The 26,411-nt window shown below is 47.2% G+C and overlaps 1 protein-coding gene across 6 annotated transcripts in view; it reads right to left on the bottom strand.

The window, feature by feature from the left end:
- The window catches only part of AK9 (adenylate kinase 9), an 829,950-nt gene that overhangs the window by 735,444 nt on the left and 68,095 nt on the right, over positions 1-26,411 (bottom strand). For all 6 annotated transcript variants that reach the window (XM_029595283.1, XM_029595287.1, XM_029595288.1 and 3 more), the window contains exons 7-8: positions 26,165-26,350; positions 13,524-13,646 (exon numbers count right to left, since the gene is read on the bottom strand). In XM_029595283.1, coding sequence (XP_029451143.1) covers positions 13,524-13,646; positions 26,165-26,350 — 309 coding nt within the window. The remainder of the gene's footprint in view (positions 1-13,523; positions 13,647-26,164; positions 26,351-26,411) is intronic.

Below are 26,411 nucleotides of genomic sequence, written 5' to 3'. Positions count from 1 at the left end.
AGGTAACCCGCATGGAGCAGTAGGTACAACCCAATACAAGAAGGTGAGGGGGTAACCTGCATGGAGCAGCAGGTACAACCCTAAAACAAGAAGGTGAGGGAATAACCTTCATGGAGCAGCAGGTATAATGCTAAATACTTTGCTCGGAAGACTGGATAAACCTTTTTGGTCTTTATCTGCTGTCATTTACTATGTTACATACAGGCCGATACAGTACAGAGCGCTCCGACGGAGCACACTGTTAGCCTGCTCTTGGACACGCATTTTCCCTTACCCTCTATTCAGTAAGGGGAGGAAAACGCGCGTCCAACCCGCGGCACCTAATAGCGCCCTCAACATGCAAATGCATGTTGATGGCCCTATTAGGTATGCGCGCGGGATACAGAAAGTAAAATGTGCAGCCAAGCCGCACATTTAGCTTTCAGAAATTAGCACCAACCCAAAGGTTGGCGCTAATTTCTTCCGGCACCGGGAAGAAGCAGTAAAAACTGCTTTTCTGTGCACCCTCCGACTTAATATCATGGCGATATTAAGTCGGAGGTCCCGAAGAGTAAAAAAAAGTAAAAAAATTGAATTTGGCCCGTGGCTGTCAGGCCGAAAACTGGAAGTTCAATTTTGCCGGCGTCCGGTTTCCGAGCCCATGGCTGTCAGCAGGCTCGAGAACCGACGCTGGCAAAATTGAGCGTCGGCTGTCAAACCCACTGACAGCCGCCGCTCTTGTCAAAAAGGAGGCGCTAGGTACGCGCTAGTGTCCCTAGTGCTTGCTTTTGCCCGGATCTACCGCTGGACCTAATTTAAATACTGCATCGCGCGCACCGGCAAGTGGCCGGTGCGCACGCCGGGAGAGCGGGCATTTGCCCGCTCTCCCGCGGACTTTACTGTATCGGCCAGTATGTTATTAATCAAAGTGTTAAAACTGCAGCAAATTTTGAAGAACTGTGAATGGAACTTGTGAGACAAGGAGACTGGGCATCTAAATGGCAAATGAAACTTAATGTGGAAAAGTGCAAAGAGACGCACACTGGGAAAAATAATCCCAATGATGATGGGTTCTGTATTGGTTGTCACTACTCAGGAAAAGGACCTTGGAGTCCTTGGGGTCCATACATTGAAATCCTCAGCTCATTGTGTGAAGATGGTCAAAAAAGCAAAGAGAATGTTAGGAATGATCTAAAATGGAATGAATAGTACAATTGAAAATATCATAATGCCTCGGTATCACTCCATGGTGATACAGCATGGGTGGTCCAGTGAGGCTGAAATGGAGTTCTGGAGGGAGGTGCTGGCTGGTATGGAGCTCCAAAGCAGAGTGCAAGTAACTCAGGAACAGACTGGAACTGAGTGCTGGTAAGAGTGGAGAAAATGCAGGTATACATGGAACTGGAACCCTGGAATAGACAGGATCTAGGTGCAGGTAAGTGTGGATTGGAACAGCAGGAACAGACTTGATCTGGGTGCAGGTAAGAATAGTGTGAATGCAGGTATACATAGAACTGGAACACTGGAACAGACAGGAACTGAGTGCAAGCAAGTGTGAAAGTGGGATGGAAACAGAGTCAAAGGTAAGAGACTAGGTCAAGACAGGACAAACCAGGACAAGGGCTACACAGAGCATGGAACAAAAAAGCCCGAAGGCTGTATAGGCAAGGCAGAGAACAGAAGAGGCCTAGTATCATAGAAGAGACCTGGGAGTCTCAGGGCTAGGCCAGAGGTCAGGAAACAGAGAGGCCTAGGGTAGGCCACAAGGCAGGGAAGGATCAGAAGGCCTGCAGGCTGAAGAGCAAGGCTTGGAACTGAAGACCGGATGGCCACAAGATTAAACAAAGAGAAGCTGGGGTTAGAAGGCCCAGAGGCCAGGAGTTAGGGCAAAATAAGGCTGGAGTCAGAAGATCCGAAGGCCACGAGCCAAAGCTAGGAAAGGCTTGAGAAAGCCACAAGGCAGAAGTGGTTAGTAGTTAAGCAGAAAGCCAAGAAGAACTCGATGCCGATGCACTGAAGGGAAGAAAAGACTGGATTAAATAAGGCAGGAGTCTGGGTGTGGTGCAGACAGGCACAGGTGGCTGGGATAGCAAGGGGAAAGAGCTCCTGGAGGTCCCCTGCTGGCACAGAGGCTGAAGCACAGCCTGAGGGCAGGAGTCACAAAAAGCTGTAGAATAGATCAGAGTTCACTGGAGTCCTGGTGGATGGGAGGTCCTGCAGCAGCCGGAATCGCAACAGTTGCATTTCAAAAAAGACATAGCAGAACTAGAAAAGGTACAAAGAAAGGCAACAAAAATGATAAAAGGGATGGAAAGCTCCCTTAAGGAGAAAGGCTACACAGGTTAGGGCTCTTCAGCTTGAAGAAGAGATGGCTGAGAGGGGATATAAAGGAGTTTATAAAATCATGAATGGTGGGAGGATGGTTAAATGAAGAATAGTTACTTATAGTTTTTTATTCATTGCCTTTCTAATACATTATTTCTGAGTAGTATGAATTTGATTAACAACTGGTTGTCAGTATTGTACATATGAACAATGTAATTCAGCTAGGCTCTTGGGCCTACATAGAATACACGTCTAAAGGTTGATTGAATTGAATATATGTCTGAAGACTGATCTAATCAAGCAATACAAAGAGATACAAAATGACCTAGTTATAACCTTTGTCTAAGAAAGAACAATCACTAGACATGAAGGCAGATATTAACTTGAAGGAAACAGGCTTTTGATTTTCAGGCAAAGAGATCATATCGCCTTATGTCATCCCTTTGTCTCTTGATTACATCACAGAACCATCCCAGACTTAAAAGGACAGCTTCATACCCTTTCACAACCCTTTCTCACCTCTCACCCCTTCCCCCTTCTCTCCCTCTTTCTGTATGGCAGTTGCACCAATCTCTGTAATATAACTTTCTAATAAGCTTCTATACGCATATAAAATATTCTTCTTATACAAATAGCTGCCTTCATGTCTGTCTTCTACTATACCCACTGCCATGGAAAGTGAACTCAGGACCTCCTCCATGTTTCATTACTAATAAGCGTACACTGCTTAACTCAAAATGCTTTAGCCTTGAATATTTCTAAGATTACTTTATTGTGGTTAAGAAAAAATGACCCAGTGAATGGTTTAGACTCATTAAAATGAAATTTCAAAACATTACATGCATACAAATTAGTATACATGCTCGTAAGAAGCCTCTACTCAAGTATTCGGTATTTTCCTTTTTGTGTGGAAAAAGGAGAGGTGTTGGGGTGTCCCTAGGTGGGGCCAATAGCTATATACCAAAGCTGCTATTTTAAAAGACGCTCACCAGGCGTACGTCATATCACACGTATTTTACTGTGCTGTACTGACTGGGTGGGAGGTCTGGTTGAACGAGGGGAGTTCAGGCAATAGAACCAGGAAGCTCTCAATGACCTGGATAACGACTGGATGAACTGCTGGACTAATTGGTAAACTACTTCATTTCCTTGATGCACGCATGTTTTAAAATTGGCCGACTTACATGTGTAAATCCTGACTCACACGAGAAAGCCCTAGTCTATTTTCACATGTAAAATATATAAGCATATGGTTTAAAAATAGGTGGGTAAAGGACACGTGTTCAATGCATTGAAAAGGAAAATTAGTTTCTTACCTGATAATTTTCGTTCCTGTAGTACCAAGGATCAGTCCAGGACACCTGGGTTGTGACTCCGCACAAGTAGATGGAGACAGAGCAAGACTTGTCGGACTGAGCCATATATGACCCTGTGCCAGTCACAGCCCCTCAGTCATACGTAATGTCAAAGTAGAAATCCAACCAGAAAACCAAAACTAGCTAGTAAAATCGCTACTTGAACGGAAAATAATTCCAAAACCCCTTCTGGAACCGGACTCCCCAACCAGGAGAGCTAAACAAGCGTCAGAATAACTAACAACGATGAGCGGACTCTCCGTTACTTCAGCGCAGCACTGCGGGCGGGATCCTGGACTGATCCTTGGTACTACAGGAATGAAAATTATCAGGTAAGAAACTAATTTTCCTTTCCCTGTACATACCAGGATCAGTCCAGGACACCTGGGACGTACCAGAGCCAATTTACCGAGGGTGGGAAGTAGAGAGTCCCGCTCGGAGTACCCTCTCTCCAAATCCCCCGGCATCGGTAGCCCGGACATCCAACCGGTAATGCCTGATAAAGGTATGCAACGACTTCCAGGTAGCCGCCCTGCAAATCTCTTGAGGCGACACCTGAGAAGCTTCCGCCCAAGACGCAGCTTGAGATCGAGTCGAGTGAGCCCGAAGACCCACGGGAAGCGGTTTTCCCCGCACCAAGTACGCCGATCCAATGGCCTCCTTGAGCCAATGAGCGATCGTCGTGCGGGACGCTGCAGCCCCTTTCTTTGGACCAGAGAACAACACAAACAGATGATCTGTTACCCGAAACGGATTAGTAACCTCCAGATAGCGAAAGAGGGATCTCCGCACATCAAGCTTCCTCAGTTCCCTCGATTTTGGATCAGAGGACTCCCCGACCGCAAAAGCGGGCAGCTCAACTGACTGATTTAAGTGAAAAGACGACACCACTTTAGGCAGAAAAGAAGGGACCGTCCGCAAGGAAACTCCTGAATCGGAAATGCGCAAGAACGGTTCCCTACAGGACAGGGCCTGCAATTCCGAAACCCGCCGTGCCGAGGCAATCGCCACCAGGAATACCGTCTTCAACGTGAGATCCTTAGTAGTTGCGCGCTTCAAAGGCTCAAACGGTGCCGAGCATAAGGCGGAGAGAACCCAATTGAGGTTCCAGGACGGACAGGGGGGACGCAATGGAGGACGGAGATGTTTAGCCCCCCGAAGAAAACGGGAGATATCCGGGTGAAGAGCCAGGGAGGTTCCCCGGACCTTACCTCGCAAACAACCAAGTGCCGCCACTTGGACCCGTAGAGAACTGCACGCCAAGCCTTTGGCCAGGCCGGCCTGGAGAAACGCCAGAATATCGGATACAGAAGCGGAAGTGGGATCCACCCCACGCTTCACGCACCATTCCTCAAAGACCACCCAGACACAGACATACGCCAGGGACGTAGACTGCTTCCTGGACCTCAGTAGCGTGGCGATCACCGCATCTGAGTAACCTTTTCTCTTCAACCGATTCCTCTCAAAAGCCATGCCGCGAGACAGAAGTGATCCGCATCCTCCAAACAGACGGGGCCCTGATGGAGGAGCCCCGCGAACCCCTGGAGATGAAGGGGTGCCGCCACCGACAACTGGATGAGGTCTGCGAACCACTGACAGCGCGGCCACTCCGGTGCCTCCGGGAGGAGGAATAGCCTAGTGGTTAGAGCAGTGGACTATGAACCAGGAGACGAGGGTTCAAGTCCTGCTGTCGCTCCTTGTGACCTTGGGCAAGTCACTTTACCCTCCATTGCCTCAGGTACAAACTTAGATTGTAAGCCCTCTGGGGATAGAAAAATACCTATAGTACCTGAATGTAAACCGGTGTGATATCTCGATTGAGATCGAATGTTGGTATATAAAAATAATAAATAAATAAATAAATAAATGATCACGTTGGATGGGTGCAGTTCTATGCGCCGAAGAATCTTGCCGATCATCGGCCACGGGGGAAACACGTACAGCAGCACATCCGTCGGCCAGGGAAGCACCAACGCGTCGACGCCTTCTGCTCCCCTTTCTCGACACCGACTGTAAAACCGCGGGGCCTTCGCGTTGTGCCACGTGGCCATCAAATCCATGTGGGGCATTCCCCACTTCTTGCAAATGAGGAGGAACACTTCGTCCACCAGCTCCCACTCCCCGGGATCCAGGCGATGACGGCTGAGAAAATCCGCCTGGACGTTGTCGACTCCGGCAATGTGAGACGCTGCGACATTGCTGAGATTTTGTTCCGACCAGGCCATCAAGAGCTGCGCCTCCTCCACCACCAGTGGACTTATCGTCCTGCCTTGGCGATTGATGTAGGCCACGGTGGTTGCATTGTCTGACAACACTCGGACCGCCTTTCCTCGCACCAGCGGTAGGAAGGCGTGCAGTGCCAGACGGACCGCTCTGGTCTCTAGTCGGTTGATAGACCACTGGGCTTGCGACGCTGACCATAGGCCTTGGACCGACTTTCCTAGGCAAACTGTTCCCCAACCGGAGAGACTGGCATCCGTGGTCACCACTGTCCAATTGGGCACTAGAAGGGACACTCCACAGGACAGATGACTGGAATCCAGCCACCAGAGCAGACTGGATCTCGCCTGGCCCGCGAGTGGAAGCGGTAGGTGGAACTCCTCCGAAACCGGCTTCCAGCGGGATAGTAAGGATGACTGCAATGGCCGCAGATGAGCGAACGCCCAGGGAACCAACGCGAGCGTTGAGGCCATAGAACCCAGGACCGTTAGATAATCGCAGACCCGCAGTCGGCGGAGAGACAATAACCGCCTCACTTGAGCTTGCAGCTTGCATATCCGTTCGTGAGATAGGAACACCTTGCCCTGTTTCGTGTCGAATACGGCTCCAAGGTATTCCAAGGTCTGGGTGGGTGTCAGTTGACTCTTGCTGAAGTTGACTACCCAGCCTAGGGACTGCAAAAGCTGTAGGACCCTGTCCACCGCCAGCCGACACTGACCTTCGGACTTCGCCCGAATCAACCAATCGTCCAGGTAAGGATGAACCAGAAGTCCTTCCCGGCGTAGCTGCGCCGCCACCACTACCATCACTTTCGTGAATGTACGGGGAGCCATCGTGAGACCGAACGGGAGCGCCCGAAACTGGTAATGCCGCCCCAGGATGCAGAACCTTAGGAATCGCTGGAACCACGGCTGAATGGCCACGTGAAGGTACGCTTCCATGAGATCTAGGGAGGCCAGGAATTCGCCTGGGCGCACCGAGGCGATCACCGAACGAATCGTCTCCATTTTGAAATGAAGAACGCGAAGGCATCTGTTTACCCCTTTTAGATCCAGGATTGGTCTTGACGTGCCGTCTTTCTTCGGAACGATGAAGTAAATGGAGTAACGTCCCTTGCCGTGTTGATTGACAGGGACGGGGGAAATAGCTCCCAAGCCTTCCAAGCGTCGGATGGTTTCTAGCACCGCCGCCTTCTTCTCGGGGGCCTTGCAGGGCGAGACAAGGAACTTGTCCACTGGGATGCAAGCAAAATCTAATGCGTAGCCGTGTCTTATCACATTGAGGACCCACTGGTCCGACGTCACACTGGCCCATTCCTCGAAAAATAACGTTAACCGCGCCCCGACATTTGGAACGACGTGCTGAGGCTGCGGCGAGGGATGGGCCGACCGCATTTCATTGCGAGGCCTTAGACCCCGTGCCCGACGGGGCTCCTCCTTGCCTACCGAAACGTTTCCCCCGAAAGGACTGCTGCCACTGAGGGGTTCGGGAGGAAGACGACCTATACGAGGGGCCGGTAGACCTTTGAGGACGCGATTTCCTGGGACCACGAAAACGGGACCTGGCAGGAAACAAAGACCGCGCCCTGGATCTGTCCTCGGGCAGCTTAAAAGCCCTGTTCTCCCCCAGAGAAATCATTAAATCATCCAACTCCTTGCCAAACAACAACTTCCCCTTGAATGGCAGCGCCCCGAGGTGAGCCTTGGAGGAGCCATCCGTCGCCCAGTTGCGCAGCCACAGGAGGCGGCGCGCCGACACAGCCGCCACCATGGACCTAGCTGACGTACGCAGCAGATCGTGGAGAGCATCTGCCCCATACGCTATTGCCGCTTCCAACCTATCTGCCTGAGATGCCTCTTCTGCTGACAGGCCCGCATTCGCCTGAAGGACCTGGGCCCAGCGCAGGCTAGCTCGCATAGCGAAGTTAGTGCAGATGGCGGCCCGCACCCCCAGGGCGGACACCTCAAAGATCTTCTTAAGCTGCACTTCCAGCTTCCTGTCCTGTATGTCCCTGAGGGCCGTCGCTCCCGTAACCGGGATGGTAGACCTCTTCGTCACCGCGGAAACCACTGAATCCACCTTCGGGAGTCTGAGAAGCTCCAGCGCATCCTCCGGTAGCGGGTAAAGCTTATCCATGGCCTTGATGACCTTCAATCCTAACTCCGGAGTATCCCATTCCCGGAACAAGATATCCGTCGATGAAAAGTGAAACAGAAAGGCAACTGCCGGCCCCGTGAGACCTAACAGGACCGGATCCATGTTGGCCTCTTGTCGGACCACCACCAGCGGGGCCTCTATTCCCAGCTCCTGCAGAATGGCCGGAATTAGTGGGGACAGTTCCTCTCTGCGGAAAAGCCGGACCACCTTGGGTTCATCCCCTTCCACGGCCTGTGCCCCTTTGCCCGTGCTGGGCTGGGCGGAACCGTCCGCCACCGCCTCCTTGGCCCCCTTCAGGGGCTCCTCGGGGAAATCCGTATCAGCCACGGAGGAAGATTCTGAATCCGACTCCTGCGGGACGCCACGTGGAGGCCGCTGCCCTCGCGAAGGCTCCTGGACGACCTCCGCAGCCTCCTTAGCTTTCCTTTTCCTCGGGGGGGCCTTGCGGAATCCCCCCACAGAGACTCCCCCTCAGCTGCGCTTGCTGCGCTTGTATTTAAGCACTTTGCGCAGCAAAAGAGCAAAGTCAGCCAAAAAAGAACCAGAATCCGAGGAATCCTCACTGGGATCCCCAGGGGACCTAAGACCCTCCGGGGCAACCCCCCCCCCCGTGCCCCGCTGCGGGGAAAGCGCGTGAGGCAAAGCTGTATCCCCCGCTGCATCCCGCGCGATTTCGCGGCCGGTGGCCAAAATGGCCGCCACTCCCGCGCTGAGCGGGAAAAGATCTTGGGGCCTATCAGCCGAGCCCCCACCGCGCGGCAGCGATCGCGCGGCCCTGGACCGAGTCCCCCGAGGTGCCCCGGACGACCCCTCTCCGGCCGGGACGCAGGCCGCACAGAGGCCCTCCTGCGAAAGGCGCGCGCGCGCCGAGCCGCAGGCCCGACAAGACGACCCACGCGGCATGCCGGCGATCGCGGCTAAAATAAGGAGAGACGCGACCAAATTAAAATTAAAAACAGACTCGGCGACCTCCCTCCTGCTAGCGGCGCCCCCCCCCCCCCCCCCCCCCCCGAGAGAAAACGGAGCGGCGACGCGAGGCAACGGAGAGCCGGCAGACAACAAACAAGAAAACTTTTTTTTTTTTTAAATTTACAAACGCTTGCCGCTGTCCTCGGTCCTGGAGCCCTGTTCCTGCAGGGGTGAGTGAATCGGGCTCCCCGGTGTCACCCCTGGCGCTGCTACTAGAGAAGCCGGGTCCTTGACCCTAGCAGCGGCCTCGACCAGGGGGGGATGGTCCCCTCAGAACCTCACAACCCCCCTGGGAGGCAGGGCGGACGGGACTTCACTCTCCAATCAAAAAAACAAAACCCAATTTGGAAGAAAACCTCAAACTAGGCTTACCTAAACTACTGAAACTACTAAAAAACAACCAACCCTGACTGACTACCAGAATCAGGGCAGGCAGGGGCTGTGACTGCACCTGCACCATCTACTGGAGACAGAGTAAGACTGAGGGGCTGTGACTGGCACAGGGTCATATATGGCTCAGTCCGACAAGTCTTGCTCTGTCTCCATCTACAGGTGCTGAGTCACAACCCAGGTGTCCTGGACTGATCCTGGTACGTACAGGGAATATGTGGTTTCAATGTATTACATGTAGTTATGTGTTGGCTTCTTATGTATATATGTTGTGGGGTAAATATAAGCGTGTTTTTTAACATGTACATGTGTGATATGTGCACATTATAAAATACTATGGTAAAACTGCGTGTGGCCACATAAATGCGTATATGACACTGTGCACAGTTGTTTCAAAGTTATCCTCAAATACATGGGAAAGCTGTATTTGAGGCCCACAATCTTGGAGTAATTTTAGACTTGAAATTAACTTTAAAGGCCCATATAAAGAAGGTAGCTTTTTACAACCTTAAGCTGTTAAGGCCTTTAAAGTCCTTTTTGACATAGGAATATTTTAGATCACTATTACAAGCTTTATTATTTGGGCAACTTGACTACTGTAATAGTCTATATATGGGACTATCTACAACACATGCTCAAGTTTTTCAGTTAAAAACATAACATAAGATTTGCCATACAGGGTCAGATCAAAGTTCCATTAAACCCAGTATCCTGTTTCCAACAGTGGCCAAACCAGGTCACAAGGAGTAGATAGATTCCATGCTGCTTATCCCAGGGATAAGCACTGAATTTCTGCAACTCTCCCTTAATAATGGTTAAAGGACTTTTCCTCCAGGAAATTGTCCAAACCGTTTTTTAAACTCAGTACATTCAATGCACAATTAAGCACTGGAATTTGTTGTCAGGAGATGTGGTTAGTGCATTTAGGGCCGGATTTTCAAAAAATTACGCATGCCGGGCCTTTTTTCAAAAGGCCCGGCGATGCACATAAAGCCCCAGGACGCGTGTAAGTCCCAGGACTTGCAAAAAGGGGCGGGGAGGGGGCGGGATCAGAGGCTCCCGGTACAGTGGCCATTTGCTGCTGTGCTGGGGATTGCACGCTGACGGTCGGCTGGCGCGTGCAACTTACTTCAGCCCCAGGGCTGAAGTAAGTTTTGCAATAAAAGAAAAAAAAAGAAAAAGGTAGGGGGGAAAGGGTGGGAGATGTAGGGGAAGGGAAGGGAAGGTGGGGTGGGGGGTAGGGAACGGGGGAAGGCAGCGTGGCTTAGCGAGGGCTCGGTGCACAAATGTGCACCCCCTTGTGCACGCATGTTATAAAATCACGTGTCCATGTGTGCGCGCCGGGTAGCCCACGCACATGGGGAAGGGAAGGGAAGGTGGGGTGGGGGGTAGGGAACGGGGGAAGGCAGCGTGGCTTAGCGAGGGCTCGGTGCACAAATGTGCACCCCCTTGTGCACGCATGTTATAAAATCACGTGTCCATGTGTGCGCGCCGGGTAGCACACGCACATCCAGCTACACTAAGGGGTAGATTTTCAAATCAGCTTGCGCTGATTTGAAAATCTACCCCTTAGTGTAGCTGGATTTAAAAAAGGTTTGGATAAGTTCTTGAAGAGGAAGTCATAAACTGCTATTAATCAAGTTGACTTAGGGGGTAGTCATTGCAATTACTGGCATCAGTAGCATGGGATCTACTTAGTGTTTGGGTACTTGCCAGGTACTTGTAGCCTGGATTGGCCACTGTTGGAAACAGGATGCTGGGCTTGATGGAAACTTATTATACTAATAACTTTCACCACTTCCTCTGGCAATGAATTATAAGGCTTAATTATGCATTCAGTAAAAAAATATTTTCTCTTATTAGTTTTATTTGTATCTCCTATAACTTAATTGTGTATCTACTAGTCTTTGTACTTTTTGAAAAAGTAAACAACCGATTAACGTTTACTCAATCCATTCCACTCATTTTATAAACCTCTATCATATCTCCCCTCAGCCATCTCTTCTCCAAGCTGGAGTCAACCTCTTTAGCCTTTCCTCATAGGGGAATCGTGCCATCCCCTTTATCATTTTGGTCGCCCTTCTCTGTACGTTTTCTAATTCTGCTATATCTTTCTTGAGATGTGGTGACCAGAAGTGAACACAATACTCAAGATGAGGTCGCACCATGGATTGATTCAGAGGCATTATGTTATTCTGTTTTATTCTCCATTCCTTTCCTAATAATCCCTACTATTCTATTTGCTTTCTTGGCTGCTGATGCACCATGAAAACATGGTTCTTTAGAAAAGCTTACAATTTAACATAAAATACCAATACACTGAAAACCTCAATGTCAATAAAAGAGACAATGGTAATGACGTGATCAATAAGTAATGATTGAAGTAAAAGATACAGGTAGCTGAATTAGAACCTGTATTTGCTGTAATGCCAACTTTGAAAATATGTGAAAATGAGGACTTGAAATCTACTGTCTTGGCCCTGAACTAGATTATAAATAAGAACATATATCATCTGTTTTTTAACCTAGATTATGAATGCTAGCTCAGAATGTGATTGCTAAACAAGAACATGAATGATGATTTTGTAAACTGTTGTGATCTTATCCTGGAACGAAGGTATATAAAACTCCTAAATAAATAAATAAATAGATACATAAATAAATAAATATTGTCAACGATGCTTCCTAGATCCTTTTCATAAATGGCGATTCCTAATGTGGAACCTTGTAATTATGAAGATATAATTTGGGTTAGTCTTCCCTAAGTGCATCACTTTGCACTTGTTCACATTAAATTTCATTTGCTATTTGCATGCCCAGTCTCCCAGTTTTGCAAGGTCCTCTTGCAATTTTTCATAATCTTCTTGTGATTTAACAACTTTGAATAATTTTGTGTCATTGGCAAATTTGATTATCTCACTTATTCAGGTGAGATGATCAGTTAATCCAAAACACAGCTGTGTGATTGTTGATGGGTGTTAAACCCACCCAACATATTGCTACATGTTAATTGGCCTTTATTGGTTACCACCCTCCCCCCTATTCGCTCTTCCTCTTACCCTCCCCCCCTTTTTTTCCTGTTTATTGTTTATTGTAATTTCCCTCCTTCAGTTCAATGTAAACCGACATGATGTGTTCCACGAATGTCGGTAAAGAAAAGTTCATAAATAAACAAATAAATAAATAAATAATTCAAATTACTTGTATTATTCACTAATTTTTGGATGCAGAGATAATCAATGTACTTTTCATCATAAACTGAAAATACATAAGCCTGCTCATCAGTTGCAATATTCAGGTGGATATTTATTAACTCTCCACCTCCACGAGACTGTAAATTACAAGTAACTAATGCATGAGCCTTTTCATGTGTAGGTCCACTCTGTGGAACAAGCTTCCAGCTGAATTGCATGGGGAAAAGGATCTAAAAGGTTTTAGAAAGAAAATTAATGTATTTTTTAAGGAAGCTTTTTAATCATGGGGCAGATTTATTAGCCCACAACAAGAGCTATTTTTATCTTTTCATTTATTGAATTGTTGAATCATATGTTTTATTTTGTATGCTTTTAATTTATGGATGCTTTTACTGTAATTTGTTCTGAATTTTATTTGTAGAAGTAATGGAATATAAGAATGATTAAATAAAATAAATAATACTACAACAAGGGGACACTCCATGAAACAAACAACCAGCAGATTTAAAACAAATCATAGAAAGCACTTTATCACTCAGAACACTATCAAGCTGTGGAATCTGTTGCCAAAGGACGTGGTCAAGGCAATTAGTTTAGCATGGTTTAAAAAAGATTTGGATGAGTTTCTGGAGGAAAAGTTCATAAACATATTATTAGCCAGGATGACTAATGAAAGCTACTGCTCTCCCTTGGAATGCATAACAGGAATTGTATCTACTGGATGGGATCTGCCAGGTTCTTATGATCCAGACCGGCCACTGTGAGAGGCAGGATGCTGGGCTCGACAGACCTTGATCTGGCCCAGCATGCTATTTCTTACAGTCTCATGCAGCATTCTGTGACAATGAGGTCTACAGGTTAATTGTGTTATGTGAAGCATCAAAGACAGAAAGTGCAAACAAACGAGCTTGCTTCTGCATCACAGAGTCCTTACCTCCAGAGGACGCAGCAGTGTGTCCTTGTATACTTTCACTCGAGACTTGGCGTTTTGAGGAAAATCTTCTGGCCTATGAACTAGCTGGTCCAATATTTTTTTCCAGGAGCTTTTATCTTTTGCCTTGTGAAAGAAAAATAAAATAATTCTTCAAGTGGAAGACTGCTATGTCTCTTCTAGTAAAAAATAAACACAGCTCTCTGGGTCCATATTGTGTCTCAGTGGTTACGTTCACTGTTCCTCAGTGGAAATCCCTTCCAAAGAAAATGCTTACAATTTTTCTAAGGGCCAGATGTGCTAAACATTTTTTCCTATTTTGTATCTATCAGAAAAATACTTAGGGGCGGATCTTCAAAACTCCGCGAATAGCTTACTTTTGTTTGCGCTCCAGGCGCAAACAAAAGTAAGCTGGATTTTAGTAGATACGCGCGGAGCCGCGCGTATCTACTAAAAAACCTGGGTCGGCCGCTCCGAAATCGGAGCGGCCTCGGAGGGAATCCTCTAACACCCTCCCCTAACCTTCCCCTCCCTTCCTCTACCTAACCCACCCACCCGGCCCTGTCTAATCCCCCCCCTTACCTTTGTTGGATGATTTACGCCTCCCAGAGGGAGGCGTAAATCCCCGCGCGCCAGCGGGCCTCCTCCGCGCCGGGCCGCGACCTGGGGCGGGTACGGAGGGCGCGGCCACGCCCCCGGACCGCCCAGGGCCGTAGCCACGCCCCCCGTACCCGCCCCCAAAACGCTGCCGACACGCCCCCAAAACGGCGCGCCGACAGGGACCGCCCCCGACACGCCCCCTCGAGAACCCCGGGACTTACGCGAGTCCTGGGGCTCTGCGCGCGCCGGTGGGCCTATGTAAAATAGGCGCACCGGCACGCAGGGCCCTGCTCGCGTAAATCCGGGCGGATTTACGTGAGCAGGGCTCTGAAAATCCGCCCCTTAATGCAGCTGATTCTGTCTCCTGTCCTAATGTAAAATAATACTTTAATTTTTTAAATGATAAAAGGATAAATTATGCAACAAAACACTAGTAACTCCCAAATAAGAATATTTACATAGCTGATATCATCATTCTGTGTTTGCAAACTAGTGCATAGCAGGCTATGATTTCATCAACAATGCAAAAGGTTGTTCCATTCAAATACTATGATTAGCAGGGTTGCTAACAGGCTTCAGTGTTTCAGAACAGATTGACCGACTTTTGGTTTTACCCTGTTGTATCATATGCACTTTCTCTTCATTGACCTTATGAAGGGATCACAGCACTCAGGACTCACAAGATGTATTACTTCAATAACAAGGAAGAAAAGAACTGCAGAGCTATTTTTTTGAATGCTCTGCTCTTTCTAAAAAAAAAAAAAACCCCCAGTGGCATTAAAAGGAAAATTGGTTCTTACCTGCTAATTTTCGGTCCTGTAGTACCACAGATCAGTCCAGACTCCTGGGTTTTGCCTCCCTTCCAGCAGATGGAGACAGAAAAAGTTTTGCAAGCACCGCCTCTTAACCTGGTGTGCCACCTGCATCTCTTCAGTATTAAACAGCACTCAAGCAGAAAATACTTAACAAAAGCTTCTAACCAAGTAACTCTACTATATCACCCTGAAGGAGCAGAGGACAAGGACATTAGCAATTAAGAACTATAATTAAATTTAGAATACATCTTAAAAATACTAATAAGAAACCAGTGCCATTCTTCAGATTTAAGCAGAATTAATATATTATATAGATCAAGCAGACTCTCCAAAACTCATTTCCCCCACTGGGCAGGACTCTGGACTACACTAATGAAAATTAGCAGGTAAGAACCAATTTTCCTTTCTCTGTAAGTACCCAGATCAGTGCAAGCTTCTCTAACTGGGACTGTGTGAGTCCTGCTCGAAGTACACTTTCACCAAAACTGCCACCAGCCAGGGCCTTGATGTCCAATCGGTAGTATCTAGCAAAGGTATGTAAAGACTTCCAGGTAGCCACCCTGCAAATCTCTTGAGGCAAAACCAGTTGGCATTCTGCTCAGGAGGCTGCCTGCGAATGAGTAGAATGAAACCTTAACCCCTCCAAGACAGGACGACCACGACAGATAAAAGCAGAACCGAGAGCCTCCTTCAACCTCATTTTTTACAATCCCACCCACCTAGACCTTTCTGCCCTAACTTATCAAATCCCTTGATCAGACCATTTCCTAATATTTGCAAATGGTAAGCTCAAGAGTAGACTGCAGAATACCCTTGCTGGTCCTAAAAAAAACCTTATAAAAGAAAATATCTTGACCCTGAAACTTTTGCAAATGCTTTGCTCCCAAATCTTCCCACGACCCTTGGTAATTACATTGACCAATCTATAAGTACTTGGAACTCATCTACAACCAAATCCATAGACTTGATAGCTCGCAAAAAAATTATGTACTATCAGAGCCAAACCAAACTTTGCTTGGTTTTCACCAACTCTGCGACGATTGAAAATCATTTTAAGACTCCTCGAACGACACTGGCGCAAGAACCCAACTCCAGAAAATAAAACTACTTACATCATTCACTTAAAAAAATACAAAAAATAAATTGACTCTGCTAAAAAATCTTAAGCAAACAAAATAAAAATGGCTAATGGCAATCAAAAAATGCTATTCAATATCGTAAAATCTTTAATATCTCAAAAAACTACTTTCCACAACAATATTTCAAACGATTTATGTAATAAAATTGCCCATCATTTCTAAGAAAAACTAATCAAGATCTCCACAGAATTTACTCGCCTCCCAATTCCCAAAATAAACCTGCCCACTTTATCTTGTTCTTGGTCCACCTTTTCTGAAATCGACGCCCCTATTGTTTTTTGACTGCTTACTAAGCAAAAGGCATCAAACTCACCATACAACCCATTAGAGATGTGAATCGTGTGATCGATCGTCTTAACGATCGATTTTGGCTGGGGGGCAGGGAATCTGATCGTCGCGGTTTTGTTTTGTTTTTTTTAAATCGTTTAAATCATAAATCGGGGGAGGGCGGGAAAACCGGCACACTAAAACAACCCTAAAACCCACCCCGACCCTTCAAAATAAATCCCCCACCCTCCCGAACCCCCCCAAAATGTTTTAAATTACCTGGGGTCCAGTGGGGGGGTCCCGGTGTGATCTTCCACTCTCGGGCCACGGCTGCGTTAATAGAAATGGCGCCGGCGCTACCTTTGCCCTGTCAGGCAAAGGTAGCGCCGGCGCCATTTTGGTTCCTGTCCCCCGACGTCACGAGCGCAGGAGATCGCTCCCGGACCCCCGCTGGACCCCCAGGGACTTTTGGCCAGCTTGGGGGGGCCTCCTGACCCCCACAAGACTTGACAAAAGTCCAGCGGGGGTCCGGGAGCGACCTCCTGCACTCGGGCCGTATTGCCGTATTGCAAAATGGCGCCATTTTGCAATACGGCCATACGGCTGGCGCCATTTTGCAATACGGCTCGAGTGCAGGAGGTCGCTCCCGGACCCCCGCTGGACTTTTGGCAAGTCTTGTGGGGGTCAGGAGGCCCCCCCAAGCTGGCCAAAAGTCCCTGGGGGTCCAGCGGGGGTCCGGGAGCGATCTCCTGAGCTCGTGACGTCGGAGGAACCAAAATGGCGCCAGCGCTACCTTTGCCCTGTCATATGACAGGGCAAAGGTAGCGCCGGCGCCATTTCTATTAACGCAGCCGTGGCCCGAGAGTGGAAGATCACACCGGGACCCCCCCACTGGACCCCAGGTAATTTAAAACATTTTGGGGGGGTTCGGGAGGGTGGGGGATTTATTTTGAAGGGTCGGGGTGGGTTTTAGGGTTGTTTTAGTGTGCCGGTTTTCCCGCCCTCCCCCTTCCCCTCCCCCCTCCCCCGATTTACGATTTTTGACGATAAATCAGGGGAATTCCTATTGTATCGCGCCTCTAACGATTTTTGATGATTTAAAATATATCGGACGATATTTTAAATCGTCAAAAAACGATTCACCTCCCTACAACCCATGTCCAGGTCAACTTTTAAAGGATAGCCAAGACTTTAATTCTCCTTCCATAGCACAACTAGGTAACTTATCACTCAACACTGGAAAATTTCCTGATATACTCAGACAAACCTCTATAACCCCTATACCCAAGAAACCTACATCTGATATTCATGATCTTTCAAATCTTTGCCCCATAGCCTATCAACTTTGGCCAAAGTAATCCAATCTACTGTTCTTCATCAACTAACTGGATATATTACAGATAATAATATCTTACACCTACACCAACATGGTTTCAGGAAAGTTCATAGCACAGAAACTTTGTGTTGCGGTCCCGGGCCGTGCCCTGGTCCCTCCACCTACCTCGGTGGCGGCCCGGGCCATTTCGGAGCTTCCCCGGGCCTGCAAGCCCCTCAGCGCATCTCTCCCTCCTCGGGAGAGACGTTGATGACTCGGCGCGGCTGGCCCTGCCCCCTGACGTGCGCGTGCGCGGGGAGGAGCCTTTCTTAAAGGGGCCAGCGCGGGAAAATCAGCTGTACAGCTGAGGATGATGTCAGACGCCTTCAGCCATAAGTATCTTGCTTCTAAGATCCTCCAGTGCCTTGCAACAAGGTTCCTGGACTTGTCCTGTGTTTGCTGCGTTCCTGGTTGTCTTCGTCCCGCTTCTGCCTGCTCCCCTTGCTGTGGATTCCTCTGGCTCTGACCCCTGGACTGGCTTTGGATCGCTCTCTGGCTCCGACCCTGGACTGGCTGCGGACCGCTCTCTGGATATCGACCCCTGGACTAGCTGCGGACCATCCTTGGACTCTGACTCCTAGACTGACTTCTGGATTTCCTATGACCTGCTGGAGGCGCCAGCCGTCCGGAACCATGACCGGCAGGAGGCGCCTGCATCCGGACCACCCGCATCATCAGGAAGTCGCCTAAGTCCCAGCGGCCGTGTCCCTACGGGCTCTTCCTGGGGGGACTTCGGCTTCCAGGGTGAATCTCCTAAAGTCCCAGCAGCTGGACTCCTAAGGGCTCCTCCCGGGGGAGTGCCGATCTCCAGGGCGAAGAGTCTTCTTCCTCTCCGGTCCAACACCGTCCATCCATCCAGTGAGGGTCTAGTCCTTGGTCGCAAAGGACTTCACCGTAGACCAGAGCGTCAGCCAGCACCGAGCTTCCGAACCGCCTCCTGGTTGGGACATTTGCTCTGGACTTCTACAGCACTCTATCTTCTGTTCCAACCAGCCCAAGGGTCCATGAACATAACACTTTGCTTCTCTCAGTTTTTGACACAATCATCCGCAGCTTTGATGCCAACATTGTTTATATCATTATTGTCCTAGATCTTTCCACAGCTTTTGAAACTTTAAACCATGATATACTTTTCGCTAATCTTGAATTTTTGGGGCTCCAAGATGCTGTCCTTCAATGGTTTAAATCTTTCATATCTAACTGTCCACAACAAATTATTTTAGATTCCTACCATTCAGATTGCTATACTACTATTACTGGAGTCCCTCTTTATCTGCAATGTTATTTAGCATCTACATCTTTCCGTTATGTCATATCTTAAATGGCCTGGGCATAGATTTCAAGATTTACGCGGATGATATCCAATCACTTAATGCATACACCTCTTCTTGGACTCACACTTTCACTAAACTCACTTTACTTATATACCATAAAAACCTGGCTATTCTACAATAGATTAAAACTAAACCCAGCAAAGACCGAATTAATCCATCTTTCAACTCCTCATGTAGTCCACCATCACACTTGCTATTTGATAATCACAATATACCAATAGTAACACATGTCCAAAATCTAGGCATTATTGTAGACTCCAAACTATCTATGACCAAAAACATATCCAAACTTGTAAAAACTTCATTTTATAAACTAAATATTTTAAAACGACTAAAACCTTTCCCTTTCCCTTTCCCAGCAGACTTTAGAACTGTTCTTCAGGCACTCATCCGATCTGGTATAGACTCCTGCAACTCAATATACATTGGTCTTCCTGACCAAATGATTCGTCCGCTACAGGCTTCTGCAGCACACCTTCTCACAGGCATCAAAATGAAAGAACATATCTCCCCAATTATCCTAGATCTACACTGGTACCTATTAAACAATGCATTCTATACACAACCTTACTAATAATCTTTAATTTAATCCACAATCCATAATCCATCTGGTTAAGATCAATTGACAAAAACCTCCTTGAGGTCCTTACTATAAAAACAGTTAGAATGGAGATCACCAGGAAACACGCTTTCTCTGTAGCTGGTCCTCTGTTATGGAATTCTATTCCAACCTCACATAGAGTCATAACAAATCTGAAAGATTTCAAGAAAAAATTAAAAACCTAATGTTGTGCGTCCCGGCCTCGTGTGTGCCGTGACTGGGCCTGCTCACCTCGCACTGCCCTCAAGCGCTGGCCTGGCTGCTGCCACTAACCCCCGGCATCCCTGTCGCTCACCACGGCCTTCCTCAGCATCCTCATCCCTGCAGACCTCACATCGGACCTCCCGACGGGGCTCCGCATCTTCGGCCATCTCGGCCCCGCCCCCTAGGCACGCGTGCGGCCGACGTCCAGCTTTTAAAGGGACAAGCGTGGGAAACCCGAGGGAGGAGCGTTCGGATGATATCACCAGAGCCCTGTATATAAGGCAGGGCTCAGTCTCCTGATCCCTGCCTTGGCAATCGGGTCGACACCGTTGGTGTGCTAGCTTGCCTCATCCTGTTCCAGTGTCTCCTGTTCCGGTGTCTCCTGTTCCAGTGTCTCCTTGTTCCAGTGCCTTCGTGTTCCAGTGTCTCTCCGTTCCCTGTGGCTCCTTGTGTTCTTGTATCCTTCTCAGGTAGTACCTCTTCGGACTGACCTCTCATACTGACCACTGCCTGCCTGACCATTCTCTTGTCTGCCGCCTGGAACCGACCCTCGCTTGCCTTGACTACGCTCGGACTGACTCTGGTATTGACCCCTGCTGGCTGACTTCTCCTGGACTGATACTCTGGCTCTGACCCTTGCGCTTCACTCGGACACTCTCTTCTGGTCTACTGTGACTGTCAGACCAACCTGCTTGGAACCTAACCTTGGCTTCCACGTGACTAGACCTGCAGGCGCTGCTGTCTCGCCCAGAGAATCTTCCTGAATTGTTGCCTCCCTGAGGTCTCCGGAGTTTCCAGTTCAGGTCTAGTCCATCCACTCTGCATCAGCCGTGCACCTTTGCTCGTGGTGGGCACACCCCTCCACTACCTCTCCAGGAGACCACCAGAGGCCCATCTAAGTCCAGGCGGTCCAGGTACCCAAGGGCTCAACCTGCGGAAACCCCGGACTCTTATTGGTGAAGCTCCAGTTAGCCTCTGTCTCTTTGTGTGCTCCACCTCCTGGTGGCAGGCGCTCTCTGGGTCCGACCAGAGGGCCGAACCAATCCTGCACCAGGCCAAGGGTCCACCTCCTGCGCAACACCTATTATGCACCTGTGCTTTTACTCAATAACCCAGACTGATGTTCCTGTTCTCCTCTTAGTTTGATAATTTTAGTCAGTTGTTATATATTGTGTGCAACTTAATACTTTCCTTTTTATTCTATTTTCCTTGAGTTTTAATCATTTTATTTTGTTACTATTTAATTTTATGAAATATTGTTCCATGTTTTATTAATTATGTATGTTCTTAGTCTGTAAACTGCCTAGTCCACTATTTTTGTGTATAAGTGGTATATAAAAACATCCAAATAAATAAATGAATAAACACACTATCATGCCCTTTGATGCCTTTTGACCCTTTTTTGCACCGCTCCATAGCACAAAAAGGTGATCTGACAACCGGAAACTGTTAGTGACCTCTAGATACCGCAACAAAGCCCTTCTGACATCCAGACGTCTCAATTCCTTAGCATGAGGCATATCAATCTCCAGATTTCTAAAGGCCGGAAAGTCCACTGACTGACTTAAATGGAATGCTGAAACCACCTTTGGAAGAAAAGACGGAACCGTCCTCAGCGAAACTCTAGAATTCGAAATGCGCAAAAAGGGTTCCCTACATGATAGGGCTTGAAGCTCAGACATACTTCTAGCTGAACAAATTGCTACTAAGAAAACCACCTTCAAAGTCAGATATTTTATGGTGGCCCTCTTAAAAGGTTTAAACAGCACTTCACACATGCCCCTGAGACCCAAGTTAAGGTTCCAAGAAAGACACAACTTACGAACAGGAGGGTGCAAATGCTTTGCTCCGCGAAGGAAAAGCACCACATCTGGATGTGCAGCCAGAGTTGCTCCATGAATCTTGCCCCGCAGGCAACCCAAGGGCAATACCCGCATTCTCAAGGAACTAAAGGATAAACCTTTCATTAGGCCTCTCTGTAAAAAGGCCAGAATCTGTACCACCGATGTTCGCCGAGAGTCAACCCCCTGCTCCATATACCAAGACTCGAAGACTCTCCAAACCCAGACATAAGCCAAGGAAGTAGAGGTCTTGCGAGCTCATAGCAGACTAGAAATAACATCATCTGGATAACCTTTCTTCCTCAATTACCTCCTTTCAAAAGCCAAGCTGTTAGACAAAAGTGATCCGCATTATCTAAAAATATAGGGCCCTGCCATAGAAGATTTGGTAGATGACCCAGCCTCAGGGGGCCATCCACTGCTAGATTGACCAGGCCCGCATGCCAAGGTCTTCACAGCCACTCTGGAGCCACAAGAATCACCTTTCCTGGGTGGACCTCCTTATCACTTTGCCCACCAGAGGCCATGGAGGAAACACATAGATCAGAACATCTTGTGGTCAAGGAAGCACCAGGGCATCGACCCCCTCCGCTCTGTACTCTCTTCTGCGACTGAAGAAACACAGTGCCTTGGCATTCCTCTGAGTTGCCATCAGATCCATATGAGGCATGCCCCATCTGTGAGAAATGAGGGACATTGTCTCCTCCGATAACTCCCATTCCCCGGGATCCAATTGTTGCCGGCTGGGATAGTCTACCTGCACATTGTCGGACCCCGCTATGTGCGACACTGCTATCAATGTCAATCAATCGACTCACAGAAATCAGATTAGCAGACACAACTTTAAAATAGTTCCTATCCTACCTTAACAATAGATCTTTTGAAGTCAAAATTCAAAATTGCACATCAAAGAAAATAAACCTAGAAACTGCAGTGCCCCAAGGGTCGTCACAGTCTGCCACGTTATTTAACATCTATATGATACCAGTATGTCATCTACTAGCAGGCATGGGTTTAACCTACTTAATATACGTCGACGATATCCAGTTCCTGGTATCGATTCAAGACATCAATGAAAAGGCGCTTAAAACAACCTCAGTGTATCTAACGACAATCAAAAACGTATTAAATCATATGAAACTTATACTTAATGTCAACAAAACATAAATACTTTTTCTGGATAGAAAAATGGTTACTTCTACCGCTCAAAGTCGATAACACCCAAACCAAAACTGAATTAACAACCTTCACCAGAGACCTTGGAATCTTCTTGGACACTGAACTTAATTTAAAAAAACATATCGCCTCAAAAGTAAAAGATGGTTATCATAAATTACTAACCCTTAGACGCCTAAAACCATTACTGTCTCTAAAGGATTTTAGAACCGTATTACAACTATTAATCTTTGCCAACACAGACTATTGCAATTCTATCCTACTGGGACTCCCAGCATCTACACTATGCCCTTTACAGGTTCTTCAGAATTCAGCAGCAAGACTATTGACAGGGAAGAAGAAAATAGATCACATTACACCTATATTGATATCTTTTCATTGGCTCCCAGTAAAACAGCACATTGAATTTAAAATCCTTTGTCTAATACATAAGATTATTAATAATGAACAAACAGACTGGCTTAATGCAGCAATTAGGCTTCATGTCCCTAGTAGAAATCTTCATTCAGCTGACCAGGGTTTGTTAACAATCCCCTCGATAAGAACGGCTCATCTATCTGATATATAAAACAGAGCCCTCTCTGTAGCAGGCCCTAAAATCTGGAATTCATTGCCAGCCGCCTTACGCACTCAACCGAACCCCTAGATATTCAGAATGAACTTTAAAACCTGGTTATTCATTAAAGCATTTGAAGAGTCACAATAAGATAACATCCAAACAACACACTACATACTCCCGCCCAGAATGAACATTTTAATCATAAAAAAAAAAAGGATTAGAAGGGATTGTAAAGCGGTGGCTGGTTTTTTGCTGCTCGCCCCACTGCTGGAGGTGGCCAGAGACACAGTAATCAGGCCAAATTGTTATCGTAGCTCCTGGTTCTTGATCCTGCTTTTTGTTATAGGTGCCTGCTGTGCAGTCAGAGTCGCACCGGGCCATGTGACACATGAGCCGCTGCTCGACGTGTGGAGTGCAGTCTTCACGGCTCAAGGCCAGCCAATGCTCCTGCTGCCTCTCTAGTGGAGAGGGTTTCTCGTGGGGAGCTCCTGCGGCATCGATCAAGCAGTGCGGCCCTTGCAGGTTGCTGGCTGCTTCAGAGGATGAGGCTGACCCATTCCCGCTAAGCGTGGGAACGGCAGCTATTTTGAAAACTTTTAAAGATGCTGAGTAGAGAGTGGCAGGGAAAGGGGATCTCCCACCAGTGTTTTCGCCAGCCGATTTGAGCCATGATGAGGCTCGAGAGGCTCTAGAGGAGCAGTCGGGTGAAGATCCTGATCCCCTGGAGGGAGGTTTGGGGGAGTTCTTCTTATTTTTCCCCTGATTTTGTGCTTTTATTGCACAAAGCGTATCTGGCCAGTAAGTTCAAGAGGAGTTCCTCCCCCAGGCGCATGCTTTCTCAGAGACTGCCTAGTAAGGTGCCCAGGCGCTGGGAGATGCTGGGGAATATGAGGATCCGGAAAGTCAAAGGTCCAGTTGTGTGGGGTACCACCGATGACCTTTCCTCGGAAGAGTGCAACCAGGGGGTTCCCTCGGGGAATGGGCTTTACAGTGTCTGCCCCTCCTAACAGTGGTCAGTATCAAGAGGCGGAGCCTGGGAAGATTCCTGCCATGGAAAGGGACGATCCTAAGGTCGTTCACCTATTTCAGAGAGAAGAGCTTGGCCTTATGATCCCACATGTTCTAGCAGAGCTGGGAATATCGGTTCTGCAAGAGGAGCCGAAACAGGACATAGTAGATCCAATCATAGTGGGTTTACGGGGCCTGGCCAGGACTTTTCCTTTCCATAGGATGGCTAAGCAATTGATGATCAGAGAATGGGATACCCCTGAGACAGCTAGGCAGATATGTTTATTTAGCTAACTTTAGGACAGGTTAACTACATGTCCAGAGTTAGCTGTACAAATTATCCAGCTAACCCTGAATATAAGACTTAGCCAAATAATTTTTTGGGCTAACTCTGCTCCTCGAAACAACTAGGGAATTTTGCTGTATGCTCAACAATTTGTATTATTTAAATAATTTTATTTCATGTTTCAAAAATTGTTCTCATAGAATAAATAATATAATTTCATAATTCATGCATACTTCCTTTATTCATTCATACTGCATTCATACTATCCTTACACATCACCCTATAAATACCCCACACTCCCCTCAATCTCAATTAAAATGCATTCGTCTTTTTCATTTTTTACATTTTTTTAAACAATATCAAAGCACCCTCATTTATCTAACCCTAAAGACTCTCTGCTTATGTACAGAGCCAGAATTTTTTGAACAGTCCCGTATATATCAAACCTCCTTTTCATACACGGATCCAAATTTCTCTCTGTGTATGAAAAAGACGAATGCATTTTAATTGAGATTGAGGGGAGTGTGGGGTATTTATAGGGTGATGTGTAAGGATAGTGTGAATGAAGTATGAATGAATAAAGGAAGTATGCATGAATTATGAAATTATATTATTTATTCTATGAGAAAAATTTTTGAAACATGAAATAAAATTATTTAAATAATACAAGAGTGTAAAAAGGTTTAACAAATTGTTGAGCATACAGCAAAATTCCCTAGTTGTTTCGGGTAGTCGCTATTGTGAGACAACAAGGGAAAATCGGTATTTATATATTGAGTGTAGGTAACTCTGCTCCTCCACAAACGCCTCTCGCCCGCCCTCACAAAGTCCCCGACTTAACTAGTAATCTGGCTATGTTTTTAAATATGCCGGTATTGTCATTTAGACAAATAGCTTTTCAGTTATCTGCCTAAAAGGCTTTTGAATACCAACCTCATCATTTTTAAGGATGGTGACCACTGTTCCCTCTAAGCTGTTGATGCGCACAGAGGTCATGAACCCTGCTACACAAACCATAACATAGTGCACACAAGGAATCCTGATATTACTGCACAAATTGGAACTCAGCTTATATCAAGTTGTACAAAAGAACATTTTTGTGCATGCAGTCTCTCAAAAATTAGAAGAAACATTAGTGGTGAGTGTATATTGATCTTGATCATGCTAGGTAATATAAATCAGTCTTGATCCACAAGTGTTACAGGGACAAAATATTTGGATTTTAACTTTTATACAGATATAGCTAGTGGGAGAATGTGGTTGCTGTAGGTCGAATGGTTTGGGAGATAACATGTACACAGACAGACAAAGCTAATATAAGTGATTTTATTTCTAGTTCTTCTGAAGGACGATATTTAGCCAGCCCCTGTAAGACTAGTTACTCTGTAACCCACTTAGGCCCACTCCCACTGTATAAGCGGCATAAATAAAATAGTTACCTCTGTTTCTTCCTCTTCAAGCTCCTCTTCCTCCTCCTCTTCCCCCTCTTCCCCTTCCGGTTCTTTCTTTTTTTTCTTGTCATGCTCACCGAGAGCAGGGTCCCACTCTTCTTGCTGATACACATGGCCCGTTTCAGGACACTGCTTCTGCCCAGAAATTCGTCGGCACAGGTCTTCATCGGGACACTGGTTCAGAGAAAGGGGAGAAGCTTTAATCTCTTTTTCCATTTATCCCTTGCTGGGAGTA

The sequence above is a fragment of the Rhinatrema bivittatum genome, chromosome 3 (genome assembly GCF_901001135.1).
Source record: "Rhinatrema bivittatum chromosome 3, aRhiBiv1.1, whole genome shotgun sequence".
Taxonomy (NCBI): Eukaryota; Metazoa; Chordata; class Amphibia; order Gymnophiona; family Rhinatrematidae; genus Rhinatrema; species Rhinatrema bivittatum.
Note: the sequence above shows the minus strand (reverse complement) of the source record. Positions and strands in the feature narration are given on the sequence as shown.